The following is a 24,184-nucleotide window of genomic DNA, read 5'->3' as shown; positions in this document are numbered from 1 at the left end:
TGGGCAGTGCAACATCATTCATATCTCAAGGGGATTTCATTGGGGACTCTGGTGAATACATACAAAGCCCAGATATCTAACTTCCTGTTTTGATTTCTCCTCAGGATTTTGCTTGTCATATGAGTTCTGTTATACTCACAGACATCATTCAAACAGTTTTAGAAACTTTAGAGTTTTCTATCCAACACTAATAATAATATACATATATTAGCAACTGAGACTGAGGAGTAGGCCGTTTACATTGGGAACCTTATTAATCCAAGCTACTCAATACTGCCCCCCAGCCATAAAAAGTTAACCACTGTAATAAAATAATCTGTTACCTTCTAACAGGTTGGTAGCACATGGCCGATAGTAAACAGTAGCAGCAACATATGTATGTTTAAAAAAAAAACTACTGCAGGTAGTCCGGGTAGCAATTTGGTTAACTATTTAATTAACGATTTAGCAGTCTTATAGCTTGGGGGGTAGAAACCGTTCAGGATCCTTTTGGTTCATGACTAGGTGCAGCGGTACTGCTTGCCGTGGCGGTAGCAGAGAGAACAGTCTATGACTTGGGTGGCTGAAGTCTGAGTAATGTACTGGACTGTCTGCACTACCCTCTGTAGCGCCTTTAGGTCGTGCCAAGCAGGGATGGAGCCAGTCAAGATGCTCTCAATGGTGCAACTGTAGAACTTTTTGAGGATCTGAGAGCCCATGCCAAATTTTTCAGCAAATGTAATCATGGTGTTGGAGTCGTTCGCAGCCACGCAGTCGTAGGTGAACAGTACAGGAGTGGAGTAAGCACGCACTGCTTAAGGGCACCCTTGTTGAGGGTCAGCGTGGGGAATGTGTTGTTGCCTACCCTGTGTTGTTGCTGCCCTCACCTGCGTCCCATCAGGAAATCCAGGATCCAGTTGCAGAGGGATGTGTTCAGTCCCAGAGTCTATATCTTAGTGATGAGCTTTGAGGGTACTCTGGTGTTGAATGCAGATCTGTAGTCAATGAACAGCATTCTCACGTAGGTGTTCCTTTTGTCCAACTGGAAAAGGGCAGTGTGGAGTGCAATAGAGATTGCGTCACCTGTGGATCTGTTTGGGCGGTATGCGAATTGGAGTGGGTCCAGGGTTTTTGGGATGATGGTGTTGACGTGAGTCATGACCAGCCTTTCAGAGGATTTCATGGTTAGAGATGTGAGTGCTACGGGGCGATAGTCATTTAGACAGGAAATATGGTTCTCTGCTTTAAACATGAAGGTATTACAGACTGGGTCAGGGAGAGGTTGAAAATGTCTGTGAAGATATGTGCATGTGCTGAGTATGTCTCCTGGTAATCCATCTGTCCTTGTGAATGTTAAGCTCTTTAAACATCTTAATCACATCAACCAAGGAGAGCATAATCACACTGTCATCTGGGATAGCTGATACTCACCAATGTCTGTAGCACCTTGCGGTCAAGTGCCTTGCAGTTGCCTTACTAAGCGGTGATGCTGGCAATGGTTCAGCTGTAGAACTGTGAGGATCTGAGGACCTTCTGCTGGGTACAATAAAAGTTCACTCTAAAATGTGCACACAGTACAATGCCACAGATGCCTCAAGTTGGGGGAGCATGCAATTGGCATGCTGACTGCAGTAATGTTCCACAGAGCTGTTTCCAGGGAATTGAATGTTCATTTCTGTACCATAAACCACCTCCAAAGTCGTTTTAGAGAATTTGGCAGTAAGCCTACCGGCCTCAACAACAAACCATGTGTAAGACTGATATGCCAGCCTAGGACCTCCAATATCTGGCATCTTTACCTGTGGGATCATCTGAGACCAGCAAACTGGACAGCTGATGAAACGGAGTATGCACAACCGAAGTATTCCTGCACAAACTGTCAAACCGTCTCAAGGAAGCTCATCTGCATGGTTGTCATCCTCACCTGGGTTTTGACCTGACTGCAGTTTGGCGTTGTAACCGACTTCGGTGGGCAAATGCTCACATTCGATGTCCACTGGCATGCTGGAGAAGTGTGCTCTTCACAGATTAATCTGGGTTTTAACTCTTCAGGGCATGTGGTGTCATGTGAATGAGTGGTTTGGTGATGTCAACGCTGTGAACAGTGGCGGTGGGGTTATGGTATGGGTATGCATAAGCTACGGACAAGGAACACAATTTAATTTTATCAATGGAAATTTGAATGCAGAGATATCGTGGCGAGATCCTGGGACCCATTGTCGTGCAATTCTTCCACCGCCATCACCTCATGTTTTAGCATGAAAATGCACGGCCACATGTCGTAAGGATATGTACACAATTCCTGGAAGCTGAAAAATGTCTCAGTTCTGCATACTCAACAGACATGTCACCCATTGAGCATGTTTGAGATGCTCTAGATCGACGCGTTCCAGTTCCCGCCAATATATAGCAACTTCGCACAGCCATTGAAGAGGAGTGGGACAACATTCCACAGGCCACAATCAACAGCCTGATCAAGTCAATGCAAAGGTAGATGCCAACTGATTTTCTGATTCACGCCCCTACTTTTTTAAAACGTTACCAACAGAAGCAGATCAGTATTGCCAGTCGTGAAAACTGATGCATTTTTTTCAATTGACTGATTTCCTTTTATGAACTGTTACTCAGTAAAATTTGAAATTATTGTGTGTTGTGTTTTATTTTTGTTCAGTGTAATACTTGTTTTAACTCTATATAGTTGTGTTTTGTGGGTGGCACTGAGTAGGCTGATACCCCATTTCATAGGTAAGAGTGCAATATTAATATCCAATGTGGACAATAGACTGACTGGGAAGGTTATTTTCCATAGTCGTCAGTCCTTCAATAAGGGCTAATGTTAATATTTGTGTAAACTTTTGAGAATTGTTTTCTGTGGGTGTCAATGAGTAGGCTGATACCCAGTTTCATCAATGCACAAGCCATAGGTAAGGCTATACAGTGCATATAAACTCAACTGCATTTAATTTCAGAAAACTTAACATGTGTAAATATTTGTATGAACATAAGATTAAACATCTGAGACACAAACTGAACAAGTTCCATAGACATGTGATTAACAGAAATGGAATAATGTGTCACTGAACAAAGGGGGGCTCAAAAGTCAGTGTTGCATTAAGGACTGCAGTGCATCTCATCCTCATGGACTGCACCAGATTCGCCAGTTCTTACTGTGAGATGTTACCCCACTCTCCCACCAAGGCGCCTGCAAGTTCCCGGACATTTCTGGGGGGAATGGCCCTAGCCCTCACCCTCCAATCCAACAGGTCCCAGACGTACTCAATGGGATTGAAATCCGGGCTCTTCGTTGGCCATGGCAGAACACTGACATTCCTGTCTTGCAGGAAATCACGCACAGAACGAGCAGTATGGCTGACGATCAGTCATGCCAGATGGTCATGTCAGGTTGAGCCTGCAGAAAGGGTACCACATGAGGGAGGAGGATGTCTTCCCTGTAACGTACAGTGTTGAGATTGCCTGCAATGACAACAAGCTCAGTCCGATGATGCTGTGACGCACGGCCCCAGACCATGATGGACCCGCCACCTCCAAATCGATCCCGCTCCAGAGTACAGGCCTCGGTGTAATGCTCATTCCTTCGACGATAAACGTGAATCTGACCATCACCCGTGGTGAGACAAAACTGCGACTCGTTAGTGAAGAGCATTTTTTTTGACAGTCCTGTCTGGTCCAGCGACTGTGGGTTTGTGCCCATAGGTGACGTTGTTGCCGGTAATGTCTGGTAAGGACCTGCCTTACAACAGGCCTACACGCCCTCAGTCCAGCCTCTCTCAGCCTACTGCGAACAGTCTGAGCACTGATGGAGGGATTGTGCGTTCCTGGTATATCTCGGGCAGTTGTTGCCCTCCTGTACCTGTTCCACAGGTGTGATGTACCGATCCTGTGTAGGTGTTGTTACACGTGTTCTGCCACTGCGAGGACGATCAGCTGTCTGACCTGTCTCCCTGTAGCGTGATCTTAGGCTTTTCACGGTACGGACATCGCAATTTATTGCCCTGGGCACATCTGCAGTCCTCATGCCTCCTTGCAGCATGCCTAAGGCACGTTCACACAGATGAGCAGGGAGCCTGGGCATCTTTCTTTTGGTGTTTTTCAGTCAGTAGAAAGGCCTCTTTAGTGTCCTACGTTTTCATAACTGTGACCTTAATTGCCTACCGTCTGTAAGCTTGTGTCTTAACGGCCATTTCTTAGGTGCATGTTCATTAATTGTTTATGGTTCATTGAACAAGCATGGGAAACAGTGTTTAAACCCTTTACAATGAAGATCTGTGAAGTTATTTGGATTTTTACTAATTATCTTGGTAAGACAGCGGGCGGGGTAGTGCTTTAACCTCTCTGAACCACCCATACCGGATCCGGGATAATTGTCATCAGCAACGCTGAATAGCATAGCGCCACAGTCAAATAATATTACTAGAAAATATTCATATTCTTGAAATCACAAGTGCAATATTGCAAAACACAGTTTAGCCTTTTGTTAATCCACCTGTCGTCTCAGATTTTGAAATTGTTTTACAGCGAAAGCAATACAAGCGTTTGTAAGTTGATCGATCGACCAAACAATAAGTACACTTAGCATCAGGTAACTTGGTCACAAATCAGAAAAGCAATCAAATTAATCGTTTACCTTTGATCTTCGGATGTTTTCACTCACGAGACTCCCAGTTAGACGACACCATGTTCCTTTTGTTCCATAAAGATATTTTTTATATCCAAATACCTCCGTTAGTTTGGTGCGATATGCCCAGGAATCCACCGGTAAGAGCAGTCATGACAACGCAGACAAAAATTCCAAATTATATCCAGAATGTCCACAGAAACATGTCAGACGTTTTTTATAATCAACCCTCAGGGTGTTTTTCAAATATCTATTCGATAATATATCAACCGGGACAGTTGGCTTTTCACTAGGACCGGGAGTAACAATGGCCACCTTTCTCTTTTGCGCACAATTCACTCTGAGCCCCCACCTATCCACTTACGCAATATGGTCGTTCACGCTCATTCTTCAAAATAAAAGCCTGAAACTATGTCTGAAGACTCTTGACACCTTGAGGAAGCGATAGGAAAAGGAATCTGGTTGATATCCCTTTAAATGGAGCAATGGGAGGCTATGGAACATGGCGTTTTCTAAATAGAAGCCACTTCCTGGTTTGATTTTTCTCAGGGTTTCGCCTGCAATATCAGTTCTGTTATACTCAGAAAATATTTTGACAGTTTTGGAAACTTTAGAGTGTTTTCTATCCTAATCTGTCAATTATATGCATATTCTAATATCTGGTCCTGAGAAATAGGCCATTTACTTTGGGAACGTTATTTTTCCAAACATAAAAATAGTGCCCCCTAGCTTCAAGAGGTTAATACTTAAACATTCTTTACACTTGCTATTTTATGTGTAGACTCAACATTCTTAAATTTCCCATTGTTGGACACAACCGTTAGGAATGTCTATATACAGATGCAAAAGGTTTGGGACCTGCACTGTTTTGGGACCTTTCACAACTTCCTTCACTCTCCATGATGAGCTCTGCTCTTCTATGGTGCCTGATTCATTTAGTCTCAGGTCTGTAGTCGCAATATGTGTGGGCATCGGGAATGTCTGCACACAATATAGGCCATCTGAGGCTCTTTCTCCGCACATCTCTTCAACCACCCCATGCACTTGTAGCATTATGCACCTGTATCGATTTATACTTGTAGCATTATGTGCTAAGCTTTAGGTCTCTTGGTAGAAAGGAAACTGGGTTGTCAGGGCAGAAGTTTCACCTGTGAGTGTGTGTCTGTGTTAGTGTGCTCACTAATCGTCTTTGTAAAGTCTTTATTTTCCCCAGGGGGCCATTAATTTTGCAGCACATAGTAAAAACAATGTACAAATTACAATAAATATTATTGTAAAATATTACAGAAAATATTTTTTGTGTCATTGTTTTGGCAATTCTCACACAAACGTCAGAATAGGGATGAAGCTTACATGACATGCTTTTTACATTCGTATCACAAACCATTTTTGGGAAAATCTTGATGAAAGTGGCCACTTTTTAGACCTATAAATGCCTCCTGAAAGACCCTATGATCTGTGAACTGTACATGATACAGAAAATATATTGGTGTCCTAATACTCTTATAATGTTTACATATGGAATATGTCTAGATAAAGAAAATCTATAAAATAAATGTACTAAACATTAAATATCTCAAATGTACCCTTTAGTTCATTTTAGGACCTACTGTATTGTTTGAAACAATAAACTCTACAGGTACAGTGGGGAGAACAAGTATTTGATACACTGCTGATTTTGCAGGTTTTCCTACTTACAAAGGATGTAGAGGTCTGTAATTTTTTATCATAGGTACACTTCAACTGTGAGAGACGGAATCTAAAACAAAAATCCAGAAAATCACATTGTATGATTTTTAAGTAATTAATTTGCATTTTATTGCATGACAAAAGTTTTTGATCACCTACCAACCAGTAAGAATTCCAGCTCTCACAGACCTGTTAGTTTTTCTTTAAGAAGCCCTCCTGTTCTCAACTCATTACCTGTATTAACTGCACCTGTTTGAACTCGTTACCTGTATAAAAGACACCTGTCCACACACAATCAAACAGACTCCAACCTCTCCACAATGGCCAAGACCAGAGAGCTGTGTAAGGACATCAGGGATAGAATTGTAGACCTGCACAAGGCTGGGATGGGCTACAGGACAATAGGCAAGCAGCTTGGTGAGAAGGCAACAACTGTTGGCGCAATTATTAGAAAATGGAAGAAGTTCAAGATGACGGGCAATCATCCTCGGTCTGGGGCTCCATGCAAGATCTCACCTCATGGGGCATCAATGATCATGAGGAAAGTGAGGGATCAGCCCAGAACTACACGGCAGGACCTGGTCAATGACCTGACGAGAGCTGGGACCACAGTCTAAAAGAAAACCATTAGTAACACACTACGCCGTCATGGATTAAAATCCTGCAGCGCACGCAAGGTTCCCCTGCTCAAGCCAGCGCATGTCCAGGCCCGTCTGAAGTTTGCCAATGACCCTCTGGATGATCCAGAGGAGGAATGGGAGAAGGTCATGTGGTCTGATGAGACACAAATATAGTTTTTTTTTTTGGTCTAAACTCCACTCGCCGTGTTTGGAGAAAGAAGAAGGATGAGTACAACCCCAAGAACACCATCCCAACCGTGAAGCATGGAGGTGGAAACATCATTCTTTGGGGATGCTTTTCTGCAAAGGGGAGAGGACGACTGTACCGTATTGAGGGGAGGATGGATGGGGCCATGTATCGTGAGATCTTGGCCAACAACCTCCTTTCCTCAGTAAGAGCATTGAAGATGGGTCATGGTTGGGTCTTCCAGCATGACAACGACCCGAAACACACAGCCAGGGCAACTAAGGAGTGGCTCCGTAAGAAGCATCTCAAGGTCCTGGAGTGGCCTAGCCAGTCTCCAGACCTGAACCCAATAGAAACTCTTTGGAGGGAGCTGAAAGTCCGTATTGCCCAGCGACATCCCCGAAACCTGAAGGATCTGGAGAAGGTCTGTATGGAGGAGTCGGCCAAAATCCCTGCTGCAGTGTGTGTAAACCTGGTCAGGAACTACAGGAAACGTATGATCTCTGTAATTGCAAACAAAGGTTTCTGTACCAAATATTAAGTTCTGCTTTTCTGATGTATCAAATACTTATGTCATGCAATAAAATGCAAATTAATTACTTAAAAATCATACAATGTGATATTCTGGATTTTTGTTTTAGATTCCGTCTCTCACAGTTGAAGTGTACCTATGATAAAAATTACAGACCTCTACATGCTTTGTAAGTAGGAAACACTGCATCCAGCATCCATCATTCATGGTAAAAAATTATAATAATCGTACATACCCTGCTGTTCAACTGCATGTACAATGATGTCCGAAGGGGGAAAATTTGTTATTTCAAGTAACTTCCTCGTAATTTTGCAAATGGACATGGCAGTTTCACGGCTATGGATTCAATCTTAAACATAGGGCGACTGTATCTGCGCTGTGAGGGATACAACATATTTCTCTGTGGATAAAAGAGTACCGCAGTGTCTTGGATAGTGGACTGCACTCTCAAACTGAATCTATTTGGGAGCCCCTGGTCTAATCTGTTCATTGTCCTCTCTGTCTACTCAGGCACTGGCGAGAGTGGCAAGAGCACATTCATCAAACAGATGCGCATCATCCATGGGACGGGCTACACTGACGAGGACAAAAGAGGCTTCACCAAGCTGGTGTACCAGAACATCTTCACCTCCATGCAGTCCATGATCCGGGCCTCCGAGACCCTCAAGATCCAGTACAAGTATGAACAGAACAAGGTGAGTCTGACTTGGGGATAGGGATTGGGGTCAACTCATTGGACAATGACCATATTGGTCAATGTATTTCATTTATATATCTAGAGGCTACACTAGGGATCACTAATGGGAGCAGCAATACATCCACAGGTACACCTCCAATTGACTCAAATGATGTCAATTAGCCTATCAGAAGCTTCTAAAGCCATAACATCATTTTCTGTCATTTCCCAAGCTGTTTAAAGGCACAGTCAATTTAGTGTCTATGTAAACTTCTGACCTACTGGAATTGTGATACAGTGAAATAATCTGTCTGTAAACAATTGTTGGGAATATTACTTGTCATGCACAAAGTAGATGTCCTAACCAACTTGCCAAAACTATAGTTTGTTAACAATAAATTTGTGGAGTGGTTGAAAAACGAGTTTTAATGACTCCAATCTAAGTGTATGTAAACTTCCAACTTCAACTGTATGCATGTAACTTGGCATTGCATGCAGATATCCATAGCAAGTGAAATTGATGTATTTGAATTAGGACTGGTGAACCGGAGGTGCACCCATCAGGACTTCTATAGCCTAGTCATAGTATAGCCTAGGTGGGGAATACTACTACAAAATCAGCTACGGACTAATTCCCTTCTGGCATTGTCTGAATTCTCATCCACTCATAGGACCGCTCACTGGCAACTGTTGGCTGGCAATCTCCGCATCGAATTGTCCAGCCACAGCTTTATATGTCCTCATCATCAAATGCAAACCGTATTCAAATAGACCATAAAAGTGGCTGTAAACCATGCCATAAAACGTAATGGACTGCTACAGCTACTCCAATCTGCTCTGTCCAGGTACAGACACTAAGTCACTGCCGAGGAGAGGCCTGAATGTATCAATGGCAAGACAGTAGTCTGTCTTTAGGCCTAAATTGATCGATAATAATCTGTACAAATGACCTAGCATGTTCTGATTTAACTGATCAGAATGCAGAAATGTGTAAATAATCCTGGAGCACTGTTACAGTGAATGTGAGTGACACTATCCAATCTTTTACTCTTTTCCAACTGTTTCCCCTATCTGGTGTCCTCTTCCTCCCCCCAGTCCAATGCGTTGCTCGTGCGAGAAGTGGACGTGGAGAAGGTGTGTTCCTTCGAACAGCCCTACATCAGTGCAATAAAGATGCTTTGGACTGACCCTGGCATCCAGGAGGCCTACGACCGCAGACGCGAATATCAGCTCTCGGACTCAACCAAATAGTAAGTCTATTTCTGGGATACACACACAATAGCTACAGTGGTTAGAGATTGAGATTTTTAAATTGAAGAGAATGAGTTAGCATAATAGTGAATATCATCTCTCCCTGACTCTATTAAATAGTGTTTTGTATGAGAAAGTGAGAGATTTAAAGAGCCCAAAAGAAAGAGGGAAAAAAACAGAGATGGAAAGAGGAAGAACAGACGGCAACGTTTCTCATCCTGCTCCACCTTAGTTCTATTTGAACTAACCTAACGAGACCTGAATTTCATGTTTGTTATGTAGAATTATAGGTCTGAATTTGTTCAACCCTAAAATGCAGAGTAAGCACTTTGTCACCATGGCTAATGCTTATAGCTTTCCAGGGACAAAACACTTTGTTGTAATATGACTCAGAATCAATGTAGTGATTAGGCTACTCTGTTTTTATGACTGATAAGGTTATCAGGACTGTAAAAATGAACCCAAATGTCCACATGGACCATTTTAGGATGTTAAGTTACTTGGCCCTAAAGACTTGAGCTATTGTGATTCAGCCCCCCTAACAGGGTTAGTGATAATTGTTACAAACGGATACTGCCTACCGTTAGTTTGTGAGTAGTAACAGGATACAGCTGTAATATATTAATGTACAGTGCCTTCAAAAAGTATTCATACCCCTTGACTTATTCCACATTTTATCAGTCTGAATTCCAAATGGATTCAAAAAAAAAATTCTCCACACAATACCCCATAATGACAAAGTGAAAACATGCTTTTAGAAATGTTAGCAAATGTATTGAACATTTAAGTACGGAAATATCTCATTTACATAAGTTTTCACACCCCTGAGTCAATACCGGTTAGAATCACCTTTGGCGGCGATGACAGCAATGAGTCTTTCTGGGTAAGCCTCTTAAGAACACCTGGATTGTACAATATTTGCACATAATTTTTGTAATTCTTCTGTCAAGTTGTTTGTTGATCATGGCTAGACAGCCATTTTCAAGTCTTGCCACAGACGTTCATGCCTATTTTAAGTCAGAACTGTAACTAGGCCACTCAAGAACATTCAATGTCTTCTTGGTAAGCAACTCCAGTGTAGATTTGGCCTTATGTTTTAGGTTTTTGTCCTGCTGAAATGTAAATTCATCGTCCAGTGTCTGGTGGAAAGCAGACTGAATCAGGTTTTCTTCAAGGATTTTGCCTGTGTTTAGCTCCATTCAGTTTGTTTTATCCTGTACCTCCCAAATTACAAGCATACCCATAACATGATGCAGCCACCACTATGCTTGAAAATATAAAGAGTGGTACTCAGTAATGTGTTGTATTGGATTTTCCCCAAACATAACACTTTGTATTCAGGACAAAAAGTTTATCTTTGCCACATTTTTTGCAGTATTACTTTAGTGCCTTGTTGCAGACAGGATGCATGTTTTGGAATATTTGTATTCTGTACAGTCAATTAGGTTAGCATTGTAGAGTAACCACAATGTTGATCAATCCTTAGTTTTCTCCTATCACAGCCATTAAACTCTGTCTGTTTTAAAGTCACTATTGGCCTCGTGGTGAAATCTCTGAACAACTCTCCGGCAACTAAGTTAGGAAGGACGTCTGTATCCTTGTAGTGACGGGGTCTATTGATACACCATCCAAAGTGTAATTAAAAACTTCACCATGCTCAAAGCGATATTCAATGTCTGTTTAGGTATTTTTTTACCAATAGGTGCCCTTTGTGAGGCATTCGAAAACCTCCCTGGTCTTTGTGGTTGAATCTGTGTTTGAAATTACTGCTCAACTGAGGGACCTTACAATTATCTGTATGTGTGGGGTACAGAGATGAGGTAGTCATTAAAAAAATAATGTTAAACGCTATTATTGCACACAGAGTGAGTTGCTGCAACTTATTATTTTACTTGTTAACGCTTGAAACTAGCAATCCCGGATCCGGGATTGTAATCATCATAGCCTCAAAAGAATTAGCATAACGCAGCGGACATAAATACCCCTAGAAATTTTTCCTATTCATGAAAATCGCAAATGAAATTAATGAAATATATTCAAACACAAGCTTAGCCTTTTGTTAACAACACTGTCATCTCAGATTTTCAAAATATGTGTTACAGCCAATGCTAGACAAGCATTTGTGTAAGTTTATCATGGCATAATGCTATGCTAGGCTCTGCTGGCAGCAGGCAACATTTTCACCAAAATAAGAAAAGTAACCAAATTAAATCATTTACCTTTGAAGAATTTCTGATGCTTTCACTCTGGAGACTCCCAGTTAGATAGCAAATGTTCCTTTTTTCCAAAAATATATATATTTTTTGGTGAAATAGCTCCCGTTTGTTCATCATGCTTGGCTGAGAAATCGACTGGAAAATGCTACCACTACAACGCCAAACTTTTTTCAAAATTAGCTACATAATATCGACAAACACGGCAAACGTTGGTTAGGATCCATCCTCAAGGTGTTTTTAACATATATATTCGATAATACATCCGTCGAGGCAATTGGTTTCTCATAAGAAACGATTGGAAAAATGGCTACCTCAGTATTTTACGCAAGATTTTCTGCGGGAGACACCATGTGACCACTTGATAAATATGCTCCCTTACGGCTATTCTTCAATGGAAATGCGTAAAAAGACGTCACAATGCTGTAGACACCTTGGGGAATACGTGGAAAACGTAAGCTCATTCGTAGCTCATTCACAACCATATAAGGAGTCATTGGCATGAGGCCGTTTCATAAAATGCGGCACTTCCTGGTTAGATTTTTATCTGGGTTTCGCCTGTAACATCAGTTCTGTGGCACTCACAGACAATATCTTTGCAGTTTTGGAAACGTCAGAGTTTTCTTTCCAAAGCTGTCAATTCTATGCATAGTCGAGCATCTTTTCGTGACAAAATATCGGGAACGTTTTTCACCCCAAAATTTTAATAGCGCCCCCTAATGCATAACTGGTTTTTAAGCAACTTTCTACTGCTGAACTTATTTAGGCTTACCATAAGGGACTGAAGACGTATTGATTTAAGACATTTCAGCTTTTCATTTTTAATTCATTTGTAAAAATTTAACAACATAATTCCACTTTGACATTATGTGGTACTGTGTGTGTGTGTGTGTGTGTGTGTGTGTGTGTAGGCCAGTGACTACACATCTTAATTAAATCAATTTCCAAATTCAGGCTGTGACACAACAAAATGTGGAAAACGTCAAGGGGTGCAATGTATGTGATTATCTGTATGTATTTCTGTTTCCATGAGAAAGAGAGAGGGTGTGTGTGTACCTGGTTTTTGTCTGTGTGCAGGTGATTGTGCAGCGTCAGGCACACGTGTCATGTGTCCCCCTTCATTCCACAGTTACCTTAGAGATTTAGAGCGAATAGCGACCAAGGGGTACGTGCCCACTCAGCAGGATGTGCTGCGGGTTCGGGTGCCCACTACTGGCATCATTGAGTACCCTTTTGACCTGGAGAATGTAATCTTCAGGTACTGGTGTGAAGTGCTGCCTATACCTCCGCCACTATTCTGCCCCCCACTGCTGCTGGCCGCACAGCCCTGGGTCCTGGTAGCGTGCTCTCTGAGACTCCTTCCTATCAGCAGCTCTGAATTTGTCTGAGGCCAAATCACTACTCCTAACTATAACCAAAAAAGGAAAAGGGGTATTTAGTGAACTTGCGGACTGCCTCAATTTGAACTCAATATAATATAATGCAAGGTTTAACAGAGTCTCTGAGAGCTGCTATCAGGTACTGTACTCACTTTCTGGGAGATAATTGGGGGGTTTAGTAGGTGGTAGAGGTGGCAGGTGAAGGGTCACCCCCCAGAGCTCTCAGGAATGGGTTCTCCTGTTTGAGACTGACTGGTCCACTTGCTTTGGAGGGGGGTATCTGCTGTCATGCTTCTCTCTCTCTCTCTTTGTCGTTCCTGTCTCTCTTTCTCCCGATCTCTAGCTATCTAAGCGATCTGGATCGTATTGCTGAACCCAACTTTCTACCAACCCAACAAGATGTGCTTAGGGTTCGCATCCCCACCACAGGGATCATTGAATACCCTTTCGACTTGCAAAGCATCATTTTCAGGTAGAAAGACATTCACACTTTTACTCCCTTCCTAGTGTTTTGTATTTCCTCTGAAATACATAATTGTTTCAATATTCATGTTGACTGTGCGTTGTGTGATATCAGAGAACATTGATAATTTTCTCCCTCACAAGATCAACATGAACACTGATTCACCTGCTGCTTAATTTTATTCCTCATTGTTGTTTGATCTCCAGTTTTTACCCACCCATCATAATTGTCTCAGGCCCGTCAAGTCTTAATTGTCACTATTTAATCCTCGAGATGAACACTGAACAACACTTCAGCCCCTTGCTTTGCATGGTACAATACTAGATGGAGTAGAATGATGAGCTAAATACCAGTTAGTCATCTGATGATTTAGTCATCATAACAGGGATGTTGAGAAGCCGTGTACTCCAGGACTGTAACCCAGTCTGGTGTCATTATGATGTAACCAGGCATGCTGCCTGTTAGTGTCGTCTGGGCCAAGCCAGTCGAGCTGGGGGGGGGGGGGGGGCTCCTGGAAGTGGCCAGGCGGAAGAGACTGATCACTGGGCACCAAGGTGTAGAACAGCCCCCCCCCCCCCTCCTCCAAGAGGATAATCATGAGGAGATGAAACCAGCGAACGAGCGATTACAAAAGAGTGCAAATCGATAGGAAGCCAGCATGTCAGCCCCTCCTACGCGCAGCAGCGCTAGAAATAACTCCCAGGCTCACAATGAGGTTGGACTCGAGGATCCCTCCATCGCTTCACTCTACTGCTACTGGATGGATAGGCTGTGAATCACTACAACAGTGTTTAAGGACATGTAGCCTATATAATAATATATTACAGAGATATTCCTCAGGATTTAAGCAAATCCAGACGATCCGCATTTAAATCTCAATGAGAATATTTGGCTAGTCAGATGGGGAGAGACTTGTGATGCAAGGAGCCCCCCTCTTTACCAAACAAGACAAAGTAAACATGTATGTCTGCTGCGTTCGGCCGTGGTGCTTCCCTCTCTTAATTGCCTTTTTGAAGTGGTTGAGAATGTCATGATTTCTCTGGGCTCATCCTCCATAGGAGAGCCTATCCTTCTAAGTAGGTCACCCATCACTGCTACAGGAAAGGAGGCCGGCTGACGCGAAGGAGCTTTTATTTTAGGCAGGAGTCCTAGAGGACCCCATTTATCAACGCCCCTTCTCACTTTGCGGACGAGCCAGCCAGGGACGGACAGCGGTAGCTGCTGCTCACTAGGCTACGAAAGTAACCCTGATCCTCCTTTGATAAGATGGATATAGACTAATAGATCTCTCCCATCAACTAAACCACTGTTGGAAAATAGGAGGATTTCTGAGTTGCATGATGGCTAATCTGATCCATCATCTATAAATGCAAAATTCTATGAAATCCATGAAAGTAATGTTTGGAAAACAACTGTAGCGGTATTCCCAAATCCTTGCCTCCACTCGGTACCCATGCTTGATCTGTGATGGAGGTGCCCTCTGCTCTCCCATTTTTCCCCACTCTCCCTGTATTCTTTCTTTCCCTCTCTGTATCCTCCCCTCTAACCCCCCTTTCCTCTCTCCTTTTTGCACTGGCCTACCTCCCCACACTGCTGCTGGGCTTGTGCTCTGAATCTGAAGTCACTGGCTGACTTAGATGCTGCTTCCAAGCGGGATAATGCCATCCCGATTTGACCTCTCTGGCACACCTGCATCCATTTAGCTGGGAATGGGCTGGGATGTGGCTCTGCACAGTGCACACCTTTTCTCTTTTCTTTTTGGTTCAACTTGGGTCGTTTAACCTGTCCTTGCACTTTCTTTGATTTACTGTACTGTATGTTGCATTAGTGCATAATAAGTTATCCAACTTAATGATCAATTTAAGTTATTGATAGCATAATGCATGTCGCATGTACAGTATGTTTACTGTACATGCGTTTAATTTGTTTAATTCTCATACGTTAACATATAACTGACAATCCTGACCATAAAGGAACATAATGTCTACATAATCATGTTTTCCAAATAGTTGTATATGATGGTAAACACAATCAAGTGGGTTTGAGTGCTTCTTTGCACTGATGTATTTTAAAAGCAGATCAGAAGGGTATAGATCTTATTGCATTATAAGTGCTGTTCCCAATGTAACAATCATTTTAATTCCTTGATATATATTATATTTTTGCTTTTGACAGTTAACCGTATTCATTGCTAGATTTGGGGCATTATGAATCCTAAAAGGTGATAATGGGACTAACCTCAAATGTTTAAGTTTCACCAAATGATTTAGTTGGATACCCTAGTTACCACAATAAAAAACCCTTTTAACTTGCCATCAATGTCTGAATGTAGCCAAATTTTGAAAACTTCTCTCCTATATTCATCTCTCCATCTGGGTCCTGTCCAATCAGGATGGTGGATGTAGGGGGTCAGAGGTCAGAGAGGAGGAAGTGGATCCACTGCTTTGAGAACGTCACGTCCATCATGTTCCTGGTTGCCCTCAGCGAGTACGACCAGGTTCTGGTGGAGTCTGATAACGAGGTGAGATTGAACACACACACACACCAGGCACACTGTCATTAGTCTCTTATTTACAGTCATACGGTAGATAGTAGCTTCTTATATGCTGCTTGTTTGTGTATGAGTCTGTATTTTGTTTTGTTTTCCATTTTGCTGGTGTCCCTTTGACTGCAGCTCCAGATGAAATGAGGATAATATGATCAGGCTGTTTAGTCATCGGAGAGAGCTGGTTTAGAACAACAAACTGTCTGATGGGTCATATGACAGAGAGTGTTTCATACAGCACTGCACCACGTTGCCAGGCGGAGCAGAGCGGAGTATTTTGGAGGGTAGAGACATCCACATCCTCCTGCACTGCTCTCGCTACTGGATCTACCTGATCTGACAGTAAACATCATGTCACAGGAGCAGCAGAGCAGGCCCTCCTTACACACAGACAGGATGGGTGCCTCTGCATGGATAATGGGATTATATAATGCCAAAGATCTGCTCTCACATAGACTTAACGCAGACCACAGCAAGCTCACAAGAGCAAAGTTAATCCTAACATGCGCATTACTCCACTCATTATATTTTTCAACTACATATTTATTGATTCCTCCCCCCAAAATTTGGTGAACTTATTTGGAGGATGGGAGTAATACATCTCATCACTACCCCACCTTTATTTCCTATAAATGCCATGGGAGTCTTTGTAAATTGGTCTCTAGGGTACAATGATATTTTGAAAGCCGTATGATTGTTTCACTAGACAATTTCATTGTTTTTATCAAGTGCAGTCAGGAATTTAAAATTACACTGAATTGAGTTGTATGCAGTGGAAATTGGCAATGTGTTTTCTAACCAGATTCTTCTTCTTTTTTTGTTAGGCTAGATTCACTATTTTGTTAGAACTGTTATTAAATCAAGCAGTATCTTCGATTAATATGAGCTCATGAATGACCAAAGTTTTTATTATTTAACTAGGCAAGTCAGTTAAAAACAAATTCTTATTTACAATGACAGCCTACCGGGGAACAGATTTTTAACTTGTCAGCTAAACTAAAAAATTAAATCTAGCAACCTTTCGGTTACTGGCTCAACGCTCTAACCACTAGGCTACCTGCCACCAAATATATGGGTTTGCTCTAGTAGAGAAGGGGTTGTTTCTTCATAGGATAAGTAACATTTACTGTCAAGTTTTTTGGCCCAATAGATGAATTGAAAGCAATAAATTGGTTGATTTTTAGATTATTGAACAGAACAAAATGTTAACACTAATTAGCATATTTTGAAATGTTTTTGCATGATATAGAATAATGAAAACCTGTTTGTTTTTCATTAACCTAATAATCATGCTAAAAACATCACCACTGTTAGCTCATTTCAAAGCAAGAAAACCAATTGCATATTTTAATAATAGCTACATGTAATAAAAGTTTAGGTTTGTTTTACATTACCTTATTTTGTGCCTGCCATTTGGCTGTAGGCTACTCTGCTAGCAGTTTGCTAAAAACTGCAAGCAAGCTAGCATTTTAGCTTCTCACATCTCCCCCATGTGAAATAATCAGATTTATAATTAAATAATATACCCTGGCAAATATTCTTATACTTATACAAAAAATGTCCAGTTTTGATATACTGTTGAATGTATTCGCTCCCATATCAGCAAAAATAGAATATTTATCATGTTTGCTCACGGAGAAAAAGCACATTGCTAGCAGCTGTTTTTACCGTTTCAAAATAGCCTGGAATCACGTAGATATTACTTCTAAACAAAATACCTTTTGGGTGGACTTGAAGGCCTCAAAGTTCTTGGGGTTTATTGTTTGAACAGTTGCTGTGATTATATTTTGTTATCTATGTAAAATAGACTACTTTGGGCATAGCCTATATAGATCAAATAAAGGAACCAAGCGAGTTCTGACCATCCTTTCCTTTCTCCTTTCTGTCCCTATCGCTCTACCTCCCTCTTTCTCTGTCAGAATCGGATGGAGGAGAGCAAGGCTCTGTTCCGGACCATCATCACATATCCCTGGTTCCAGAACTCCTCCGTCATCCTGTTCCTCAACAAGAAGGACCTCTTGGAGGAGAAGATCACTTACTCCCACCTGGTCGACTACTTCCCAGAGTTTGATGGTAAACGACTCTTTACCTTTATCCTAGAACCTCTCTGCACTGGCTAATGTGGCCATGTCTAGTACCATGGCAGCTACTGAGGCAAATGATCAAATATGATTTATTTATTTATTATTGAAACATTATTCATTTCAAACTCTACAGGTGGCATGAACAGACCTAAATGTATTTTTGTTAGTATTTAGTGACACCGTGTGGCTAGACAATGAACTGAAATGTAATACAAATTCACACCATTCAGGATTTAAATCGCTTACCTTTTGAGATCATGTAACGTGTCGTCCTTTCAATTTAAAATGTTGTGTGTTCGTTGGTAGCACAGGTACACAGTGATGTGTCCTGTTGCCTGTAGCTTTGGGATAATGTGTGTGTGTGTACCCCTAGGGCCCCAGAGAGACGCTCAGGCAGGCCGGGAGTTTATCCTGAAGATGTTTGTGGACCTGAACCCTGACAGCGACAAGATCATCTACTCCCACTTCACCTGTGCCACGGACACAGAGAACATCCGCTTTGTGTTCGCTGCTGTCAAAGACACCATCCTGCAGCTCAACCTGAAGGAGTACAACCTGGTGTGAGAGAGAGAAATTGAGAGAAACCTCACACACAGCACAGAGTACACATCTACACACACACCTGCACTAACACACACGCTGACACATTCACCAACATGCATTTACACACACACACACACACACACACACACACACACACACACACACACTTGATCACACATGTGTAATATATTCCAGGTTCTATTCACCCATGGTCCCAACATCCTCCTGCTCCTTGTCTATGGTTTAATTGGATGTATTTTTCCAGCTCCAGTCATTCCCCCCACTGCAGCCTGCATCCCTCCACTGACTTGACTTGGTGGTTGACAGCTCTCATTTGTCACCTGGTGTGGCTTGCGTCTCTGGGTCACCCCTGTTAAAGGAGGGGGGCTTGGAGTGGGTAGGTAGGTTGGTAGGTAGAAGTCTGTTTGATTTGGTGGCTTGGGTGCTGGTGTGATTTAAAGGAAGGAGAGCTGAGGTGTAGGAAAGCAGGAAAAAGCCAGTGTCCCCCCTTCACAGTCAGCAGGGTCTGTCTGTGGGATGGGGGGGGGGGGCTGGGCACCCACCAGTCTGCAGAGGGTTGTGGGTAACCGCATAGAATCGTTGGAGCAGGTGCGGGTGGTGCTGAGGTGTGGAGGGGAAGCTCAACTCTACATGGTCTTTGAGGTGTGTTTTTTCCAAACCTCACGCTAGGCTAGAAGTCACCTTGCACTGTTGAATGTGTGTGTTACAATCAAGTGGATGCTCACACATAGACAGAGCAAGGGTGGGAGAAATGAAGTAAATTGATCTGTGTATATTAAGAATTATTTTAGGTGAGTTTATTGACTATTACTATTGCTACTACCGCTTTCCCAATGATGTTAATTAAAGATGAACAAGACCGCAGCGTTTCTCATTTCCAAGAGGAAAGTCACAATTATCCAATAGAGAATGTAACCTACATGATTGGAAACTGTTAAAATTTCCTCCTTAATCCACTGCTCCCCTGTCCGTCAGACAAAACATCATTTACATTTTTCACAGAACCCCTTGTTGAATTGGCAGCATCTTGTAACATTCTAAAACGACAATATGAATAAACTGCAGCACTATTTAGATTTAATTTGTCATGATTTTTACTCCTTAAAATGCTGTACCATTTGCCAAATGTTTTGTTTGCTGTAGATACAATCAAGTTGTCAGTATCAGTTACATCCCCCAAAACTTTTCAGATACGATGAACAAAATCAACTCGTTGGGGAATGGGGTGATGGAGATGACTGAAACGAAATGTGTATATTTACTTACATGTGTCTTCTCTCATAGTTGCATTGAAAAGTTTGGTACATTAATTTAGGCAAAACTAATTTATATTTGCCGTACTATACCGTTTCTTTTGGACAATTGCCTAATTAATTACAATTGTTTGATAGTGTGTTTCTGTGAATTTTTTAAACATTTTGGTTATCTTCCAATGAAGGTAAACAACTTGCTGTACTTGTGCAGATGACATAAAGGAGTAGTAAGGAGCAATAGTTTGTTGTAATAAAGAAATCTTTAGTGCTGCCAGCTAACTTAAGTCACAAGTTGGTCCTCTACACGGTGTCAGTACAGCTTCTCTTTGTTAAAGGTATTGGATATTTTTTCCCTATTTGGCCAATATTTTGAGAAATGGTAGTGATACATTAGAGAAGTATTTTTTTTTGTGTCTAATTTATGGACCAGAGCTCTAGATGTTGTTCATCTGACTCTTCCTCCCTGCTTCCATCTAGAAGTGTCTCCATCAGATGGGAGACTGGGAGAGACAGGGTCCATACTGCTGTTAAAAAAATATGATTTTATCGGCATGTGATCTACCTTTCTTTAGAGACCTCATACTTTGTAGTTGCAGTTATGTTCTGCTTCAATTTTTAAATGCTTGAGAATGGGAAGATTCTTTTCCATTTTGGGTTGGTGCATTATGCAAATAGAAAACAAGAGACTCATCAGTGGTTGAATTTAACTGGTCTGTGCTTGCATTTTTGTAATTTAAGATTTTAGTTTGGTATTGGTTTTTAATCCCATGTCTTTTGCTTGATAGTTAAGATTCCATAGCTAACAATATGTCGATAGATTGCTATTTTGTCTTTAACGTAATTCAGGTGAGTTTTCATAACTTTTCATTATAAGGGCTACTACTAGCAAAGTTGACAGAGAATTAAAGGACTCTATGAATGATATAGAGCAATAGGTGCAATTAAAGTGAGTGTTATGAATCAGGGAGCCAGTGTTGGGGTGTGTTGATGCCAAGGGGAAGGCCATTGCCACAGGTTGAGTGCAAACTGTCCAGGGATGCCAGTTGGTGATCATTGGAGGATGAATTCTGCTGGCTATTTGCCTGTAAACTTTGACCAGCCCGTTTGGGCCTGAGCAGAGCCTAGTAAAACCACGAGGGGATCGCATAGCTGCCTGCCTCAGCCAATCTTTAGTCTGCTCTTCCGTTCCCACCTGCCATTCATGTCTTCAGCTTGGCTTTAGTCCATTGTTGTGGATGGTTTGTTTTATGTGCCCTACTAGTCATGTTTCTATGCTTGACATTTATATACTAAGAAAGAGAATGACTGGAAGACATATGATTGCCACAGTGCTATTTGCACTCCAGAGAGCGTTGGGTGAGAGCGGTTAGGTGAAACTTAACACTTTAGAGAGTTATCATGAATGCAGACTTGTTTTTCATATCTTGTATTTTTGGTGCCAAAAATAATGGCCAAATTGAGTGCAGGGTGCCCCAAAAAAAATCACATTCTACTGTACATGGCAATCACTTACCCTGCAAAGTGAAGTTTGTGCTCTGTTTAAGATCTTGCTGTGTGTTTACAATTACATTGAATTGCAACCTAAGAATGTTTTGCCCATAATGTTGGCTTGGGTATACTTTTCAGTCCCCCTTAACTAATGTCCACTGTATACTAGCCTGGCTGAAAGGTCCAACTTTTACCTTTCCTCTACATTCTCTACCCCAGTTGTTAAATGGTTTGTGCAATTCATGGAAATATCTATAAATGTTGCTTTCACTGAAGGTGGAAAAGTATGACCTTTTTTTTAAAACTTAATTAAGTGCCACAGTGTTTTAAAAATGTTGAAACATGTTGGACATTTTGTAATACCTTGTCATTTGGCCAACCCACGGTGGATGCGGCCTTGTCGTGAAGGCAGCTTGTGAGTTGTCAGGGATGTTTGGTGTTGCATAACTTGTATTTGAAGGCCTTTCTTTGTTCATTAATGGTCCCACACCTAATACTTTATATACCACATTATTTGTGAACTGTACATAAAAAGCAGAAATATGAATGCTTCCTGTACAACTGCAGATGAGGCTTTCAACTAAATTTGAACATACTTTTTGTCCTGATTGCATATGTCTGAACGGATGTTTTTGGTTTAACTTGTTGAGCTTGTAGGCAAGTTTTCATTTCTCTCTCAGGAGTACGAAAGTCTCTTGCCAGGGCAGGCTGGACTGAGATGTTGCCAGTGGTACTTCAGATCACCACCAACAAGGCAGCTTGTTTTTGAATTGTTTTAGAGTGGTTACTGCTTCTCTGCTGCTCTGTTACCTCAAGAAGCACACTCCATCCCCTTTGACCTGTGGTTTACTTTCTTAGGTAGAGTAGGGTTTAGTTCTACACGTGACACTCATGCTGGGCTCTCTTCATGCTTGTAACCCCCCAGTGGTTTTGCATTAATTTAGTTACATTGTACACCTTTTGCTCTACTGTCGGTATCTGCATCAGCTTGTGATCCAGTGGTTTTGAGGTGTATGATGTGCTGTGTGGTTGCTTCACTCTAAAAAACAATGTACAAATGTCTGGCGCAGGCCTCTCTCCCTGCTGTTGGCAGATATGAGAATGCTACCATGAGTTTTCTGAGCATACAGTCAGTGTCAGTTTAAACCAAGTACATTGGTTTTCTCCACATGTGGACTATGGACAGTGTGTATGTAGCTATATGTCATGTGCACCCTCTACAGCACACTAATTGAACATCACAATAACTAGTAAGAGAACACGGAAGAAGTACTGTCGTCACTTAAACCAGCACAGTGGGGATTGAGGAAGGGATACACTACTAGAGGCAAGTCCATGCCATAGACTCACTAGCACTACAGTATATACAAACAGTTGCCACCATTTTTCCATACAGTTCATTTTGAAATAAGCCTGTTAAACTTTATTTATTGTAATGCTTTGCCAAGTGAAGGTACCGAAAGAGTAAAATACTGTAGCAGTTGGATTCATCGGTGAATTAATGAATATGGTGTTTTTTAGAATATCAGCTGTTGTCTCCTCTTACTTGATCTTTAATCCTTTCTTTCTCACGGGTCAATGCACTGAACCTGCGCTGCAGCAATGGGACTTCCTGCATTCATGCAACTTACATGTTCATTTAAGCACGTTTTGTTGGTACTATGAGATGTGTATACACTTTTGATGGTTAATGCTTTTTCTTGAGATCCATACTGATGTGATGGATGCACAGAAATGCTAAAAGCTCTTATTGCATCTTTTTGTTTCTTTTGTAAGGCTGATGCATTACCTGAACTCTTGTATTTAGGAGCACTTAATATGATAGATTTTTAAATAAGAGGTTAAATAAACTTTGTGTAGTGGTGTATAAATTGAAAGTAATGTATTTTTTTCTTAAGTATACCAAATGTAAATTATGTACAATAATGAATGTGCCAATCCCCTTTCTTTGTAGAGCCAGACTCTTAACAAGTGCCAATGTTGTGAAAAAATCATAAGGACCTATGTATTTCATGGTCCACTTTTTAAAACCAATAAACACTAAGTATGTGATTAAGATGAATAAATATATGAAAATGAATGAAAAAGGTGAATGTTATTCTGTATTTAATGATAAACTGCTGTTTTGAAAGAAATCACATTTTAATTGCATGTGTTGATTTGGGTGGGGGGAGGGGGATATATTAATGCGAAGCCCTCCAGAAAAGGGACCTAATGGGTATTGATTTACAGTATTTTAGCCATAATTTCTCTTTTGTATGTTTCATTTCAACCACTGTTGCCTGAACCTCATTCAAACATGAAAATGATTTTCATAGCCTTCTCCTTTAAAGAAAAAGTATGTTTTAAATTGGAATAAAATGTGTTCCTATACTCTGCTGGTGTTCTGTCTGTATATTATGAACTCATTTCTGAACAATTAGCTTTTGAAATGCAGCCTATGCTGCACCTTTTAATATGAGGCTTTATGATTGAAACTAAAAATCATCCAGAAGACAAACTTGATACATTTTATGTGGTTGACATTTGTTGTTGATACCACAGTGGGAAACGATAGAAAACAGAAATTAAATGCAGCTAGTGTACTCATTCTCAAGGTGGAATTTGTGTTCCCTTCCACGAGGG

General features: G+C 41.4%; 1 protein-coding gene across 4 annotated transcripts in view; it reads left to right on the top strand.

Annotated features, from left to right (window-relative positions):
* The window catches only part of LOC109897876 (guanine nucleotide-binding protein subunit alpha-11), a 79,071-nt gene extending 55,136 nt beyond the window's left edge, over window positions 1-23,935 (top strand). For 3 of the 4 annotated variants that reach the window (XM_031833277.1, XM_031833276.1, XM_020492507.2), the window contains 6 exons: window positions 8,154-8,338; window positions 9,415-9,569; window positions 13,506-13,634; window positions 16,017-16,146; window positions 18,090-18,243; window positions 18,628-23,935. In XM_031833277.1, coding sequence (XP_031689137.1) covers window positions 8,154-8,338; window positions 9,415-9,569; window positions 13,506-13,634; window positions 16,017-16,146; window positions 18,090-18,243; window positions 18,628-18,818 — 944 coding nt within the window. In that variant the 3' untranslated portion in view covers window positions 18,819-23,935. Of the gene's footprint in view, window positions 1-8,153; window positions 8,339-9,414; window positions 9,570-12,912; window positions 13,042-13,505; window positions 13,635-16,016; window positions 16,147-18,089; window positions 18,244-18,627 lie in introns of all 4 variants that reach the window. The other variant, XM_031833275.1, reaches the window with a different exon arrangement.
* Window positions 23,936-24,184: the final 249 nt, after the last annotated feature.

This window comes from Oncorhynchus kisutch, linkage group LG10 (genome assembly GCF_002021735.2).
Source record: "Oncorhynchus kisutch isolate 150728-3 linkage group LG10, Okis_V2, whole genome shotgun sequence".
NCBI lineage: Eukaryota > Metazoa > Chordata > Actinopteri > Salmoniformes > Salmonidae > Oncorhynchus > Oncorhynchus kisutch.
Note: the sequence above shows the minus strand (reverse complement) of the source record. Positions and strands in the feature narration are given on the sequence as shown.